This window comes from Scylla paramamosain, chromosome 18 (genome assembly GCF_035594125.1).
Source record: "Scylla paramamosain isolate STU-SP2022 chromosome 18, ASM3559412v1, whole genome shotgun sequence".
Classification (NCBI taxonomy): domain Eukaryota; kingdom Metazoa; phylum Arthropoda; class Malacostraca; order Decapoda; family Portunidae; genus Scylla; species Scylla paramamosain.
Window position 1 is genome coordinate 17,159,650 of NC_087168.1, and position 5,000 is coordinate 17,164,649.

At 42.1% G+C, this 5,000-nt stretch overlaps 1 protein-coding gene across 1 annotated transcript in view; it reads right to left on the reverse strand.

Moving 5' to 3' along the window:
* Positions 1 to 2,882: 2,882 nt before the first annotated feature.
* LOC135109368 (salivary glue protein Sgs-3-like) overlaps positions 2,883 to 5,000 on the reverse strand; it is a 25,242-nt gene continuing 23,124 nt past the window's right edge. The window contains exon 3 of the mRNA XM_064020760.1: positions 2,883 to 2,964. Coding sequence (XP_063876830.1) covers positions 2,883 to 2,964 — 82 coding nt within the window. The remainder of the gene's footprint in view (positions 2,965 to 5,000) is intronic.

A 5,000-nucleotide genomic window follows, 5' to 3' on the forward strand; every position in this document is an offset into this window, starting at 1 on the left:
TCTTTCCTCCCTCCCTCCCTCCTTCCTTCCTTCCTTCCTTCCTTCCTTCCTTCCTTCCTTCCTTCCTTCCTTCCTTCCTTCCTTCCTTCCTTCCTTCCTTCCTTCCCTCCCTCCCTCTTTTTCTTCCTTCCATTCTATTTTCCTTTCTGTTTTCCTTCCTCCCTTCCCTCCCTCCCTTCATCTATTCCATGTTTACTCCCTCCCGTTTCCTTCATCCTTCGTTTTCCTTCTATTCCCTGACATCGAGAGAGAGAGAGAGAGAGAGAGAGAGAGAGAGAGAGAGAGAGAGAGAGAGAGAGAGAGAGAGAGAGAGAGAGAGAGAGAGAGAGAGAATCGTATATAAAGTTAAAGGCCGTATTTAAACTTCACAGAATCTGCATGTCAAAGAACTCCATCAAAATGCAGCGAAAAATTGTATATGCGTAAAAAAATTGGTGCTTAAAATTTGTGTAAAAAAAAAAAAAAAAAAGAGGAAAAAGTAAAAAAAAAAGTTATATTCAGTACTGGCGTCATTATCATCATCATCATCATCATTGTCGTCATTATCATCATCGTCATCATCGTCATTATCATCATCGTCATCATCTTCATCATCATCATCATCATCATCATCATCATCATCATCATCATCATCATCTATTTAAGACCACATTAGCAAAACTCTCTCTCTCTCTCTCTCTCTCTCTCTCTCTCTCTCTCTCTCTCTCTCTCTCTCTCTCTCTCTCTCTCTCTCTCTCTCTCTCTCTCTCTGTGGAAGAAAGGAATTAAATATGGAAATGAAAATGTTGGAGATAAGTTTGAAAAGTAAAAAAAGTTGAAAAAATGAAAAAAAATGTGAAAAGTAACACCTCAGTAATTAAAACTGATAGAGGGAATAAAAATGAGCGTTATGAAGACTGGAATAAAAAAAAAAGAGACGAAAAAAAAATAAATGAAAGGAGGAAACGAGGAATAGGAAGAAAAGGAATAAAAATTGAATTGGTCGATAAGGAAATGCGCAAAGCTAAATCTGAATACTGAAAGATGAAAAAAGGGCTGGAGAGAAAAGTGTAAAGAATTATCAGATAAAGAGGGGAGATTGAAGTATTAGGGGTGTGTCAATGGTGGTGGTGGTGGTAGTAGTAGTAGTAGTAGTAGTAGTAGTAGTAGTAGTTGTTGTTGTTGTTGTTATGTTGGTAGTGAAATTTCGTACACACACGCGCGCATATATAGTAAAAAAAATACGTATATGTTACCTGTGTGTGTGTGTGTGTGTGTGTGTGTGTGTGTGTGTGTGTGTGTGTGTTTGCTCTACACTTCACCTCCACGCACTCAGCTCTGTGGAAACTGTGAAGAGCCATCCAGTGAAAACACACACACACACACACACACACACACACACACACACACACACACACACACACACACACACACACACACACACACACACCATGTCGTATTCTCCTACTTAGTAATGCAAATATGCTCTCTGTGCCTGGTTTTGGCTGTTTATGAGTGCAGTGTTATAAGAAGAGAGGAAGAAGAAGAAGAAGAAGAAGAAGAAGAAGAAGAAGAAATAATAAGAAAGGAAAAAAGAAGAAAAAAAGAATAAAGAAAAAAGAAAAGAAGAAAAAGATGAAAGAAAAAAGAACACCAACAAAAACAACAACAGGAACTACTACTACTACTACTATCACCACCACCACCACCACCACCACCACCAACCCCCCTTTAAATCAGACAGTGCAGCAGTAGTATCAAGCTTTGTTTCTCCGTCTCCAGCTCTCCCCCTCTGAAATCCTAATGCAATAATTGAATCAAGCTCTTAGGATTAGCGAAGAATCCCTCGGGCGGCGGTTTTTAAGTCCTGCCTTGCACCCACTACGTCCTGGCGTGCCCTCCCTTCAGTGACACAGAGGGTTTTCTTAGGTGTTCTTCTCCTGGGTGGTTACAAGTGTGGTGGTGGTGTTGTTATTGGTGGTAGTGGTGGTGGTGTGGTTACAAGTGTGGTGGTGGTGTTGTTATTGGTGGTAGTGGTGGTGGTGTAAGTAGTTGCAGTAGTAGTAGTAGTGGTAGCAGTGGTTATTTTATTTCACCAGTTCGTCAGTCATTCAGTCAGTCAGTCATTTGGTCAGTTATCCTATAAGTCAATCAGTCAGTCAAGCGGTGAATAAATGGTGTTAATTCAGTTAATCCATGTCACTTAGTTATGTTAATCAGTCGGTTAGTTAGTCAGCCTGTCAGTCACCCGTTTTGTTACTTGTTAATTAATCACTCGTGTAGTCATTCATTCATTAATTGATAAAACTATGAGCCGGCAAACCAGTCAGCCAGCCAGTCAGTCAGGCAGGCAGCCAGCCAGGCAGTTAGCCAACCAACCAGCCAGCCAGCCAGCCAACCAACCAGTCAGTCAGTCAGCCAGCCAGTCAGTCAGTCAGTCAAATACTCAGCCAATTAGCCAGTCAGTCAGTCAAATACTCAGCCAATTAGCCAGTCAGTCAATCAAACGCTCAGCCAATTAGCCAGTCAGTCAGTCAATCAAACACTCAGCCAATTAGTCAGTCAGTCAATCAAACACTCAGCCAATTAGCCAGTCAGTCAATCAAACACTCAGCCAATTAGCCAGTCAGTCAGTCAAATACTCAGCCAGCCAGTCAAAACACTCATTCAGCCAGCCAATCAAAACACTGAGTCAGCCAGCCAGCCAGTTAAAACACTCTGTCAACCAGCCAGTCAAAACAGCCAGCCAGCCAGCCAGCCAATTCAAACACTCAATCAGCCACCAATCTAACCAGCCAGCCAGCGAATCAGCCAGTTAATAATTAGTCACTCAATCAGTCCATCAGTCAGCAAACTCGCTCAATTCTCTGCATGATCTGCCTGGGTGCCCTGAGGGAGACATCTCAGCGGGCAGTGAGCGGCGCTGTCAGGTCCAGGGAGCCACACGAGGGGCGGGAGTGACGGGTGTAGTGGTCTGTGGCTGCGCTGGGAGAGAGATGGTGGTAATGCATTGTGGGTGTTGAGAGGTGAAGATTTGTTTGTGATTTATTGCTACTGCTACTGTTGGTCTTGTTGCTGCTATATTTTGTACTTGCTCTTGATCTTGGTCTTGTTGCTGCTATATTTTGTACTTGCTCTTGATCTTGGTTTTGTTGCTGCTATATTTTGTACTTGCTCTTGATCTTGGTCTTGTTGCTGCTATATTTTGTACTTGCTCTTGATCTTGGTCTTGTTGCTGCCATATTTTGTACTTGCTCTTGATCTTGGTCTTGTTGCTGCCATATTTTGTACTTGCTCTTGATCTTGTTCTTGTTCTCCTCCTCTTTCTTCTCCATCATATTCCTCCTCCTCCTCCTCCTCCTCCTCCTCCTCCTCCTACTACTACTACTACTACTACTACTACTACTACTACTACTACTACTACTACTACATTTCTTGTGATGAGGGAAGAGGAGACAAGAAAATAAGCTGTTGTTTTCTTTCGTTGAGAGCGATGAAAATAAAATGGCAGATTTTTTGATACCGGAAGGAAAGTAATTGCTGTTGTTGTTTGAAGGAAGAAAATAAGCGGAAACGTATTTTTAAAGCAGGGAGAAAATTGACTTCCTTGTTTTTGAAAAGATGAGCTGAAGTTTTGTGTGTGTTTTTTCTTATTTTTTTTTTCACACTTAGTCATCAGAATATTTTTTTTTAGATGTTTAAGTTGTCGTTGTTTTAATGTTAGAGAGAGAGAGAGAGAGAGAGAGAGAGAGAGAGAGAGAGAGAGAGAGAGAGAGAGAGAGAGAGAGAGAGAGAGAGGTTAAAGTGGGTCAGAGGAGGAGGAAAAGAAGAAGGAAGGATTAGTAATAGAAGATAATAATCACGAAAATGGTAATACTGGAGGAAGAGAAGGTGGAAGAAGAAAATAAGATGGAAGAAAAGAAGGAGGAGGAGAAGGAAGAAGTAGTTGAGGAAAATAATCACGAACACGATGATAGTATATAAAGATGAGATAAAAAAAAAAAAGGAAGAAAATGGAGGAGGAGGAGGAAGAGGAGAAGCAGGGTAATCTATACTAATTACATATACATTCTTTTATGCATGATGTAACAACCACATTTACATTAATCTGTACTTTTCTCTTCGACGAGTTTGTGGGACCGTGTGCAGCTGAGGCCTGTGTGTATGTGTGTATGTCTGTACGTGTGCCCTGTGCGTGAATAACCCAACACACACACACACACACACACACACACACACACACACACGAGTAATATACATAACAAAAGAAGCATGGACGAGTTAGAACAAAATGAATACAAGTCAAATAGTGGCGGGGATTAATTTAGTTTCTCCTGCTCTGTTATGCAAAGCGCCGCAGGAGGAGGAGGAGGAGGTGGTGGTGGTGGTGGTGGTGGTGGTGGTGGTGGTGGTGGTGGAGGAGTAGGAGAAGGTGGAGTAGGAGGAGAAGGAGGTGAGATGGAAAGGTGAAATCAGAGTTAAATGTGTAATCAGCCACGAGAAAATGGAATTAGAGAGAGAGAGAGAGAGAGAGAGAGAGAGAGAGAGAGAGAGAGAGAGAGAGAGAGAGAGAGAGAGAGAATTTCAATCAGAACTACTACATAACAAAATGTGGCTGGATGGTTCCTAAGACTTATTTACACTACTGCCGCCACCAGCACTACTACTACTACTACTACTACTACTACTACTACTACTACTGATAAAATAAACAAAGACAACGACAGAAGTATAAAAAAAGAAACCAAGAATAGACGTAGAATCTCTCTCTCTCTCTCTCTCTCTCTCTCTCTCTCTCTCTCTCTCTCTCTCTCTCTCTCTCTCTCTCTCTCTCTCTCTCTCTCTCTCTCTCTCTCTCTCTCTCTCAGGGTCGCTCCAGGATATATCAACAAGGCACGCAACCCCTTGGACACACTGATTTAATTATAATTATGCATCGACAACTCACGACTGAAACGCTGCTTGATTTGCATGTTTGCGAGTTTGGCGGCTGCAGGTGGTGGTGGTGGTGGTGGTGGTGG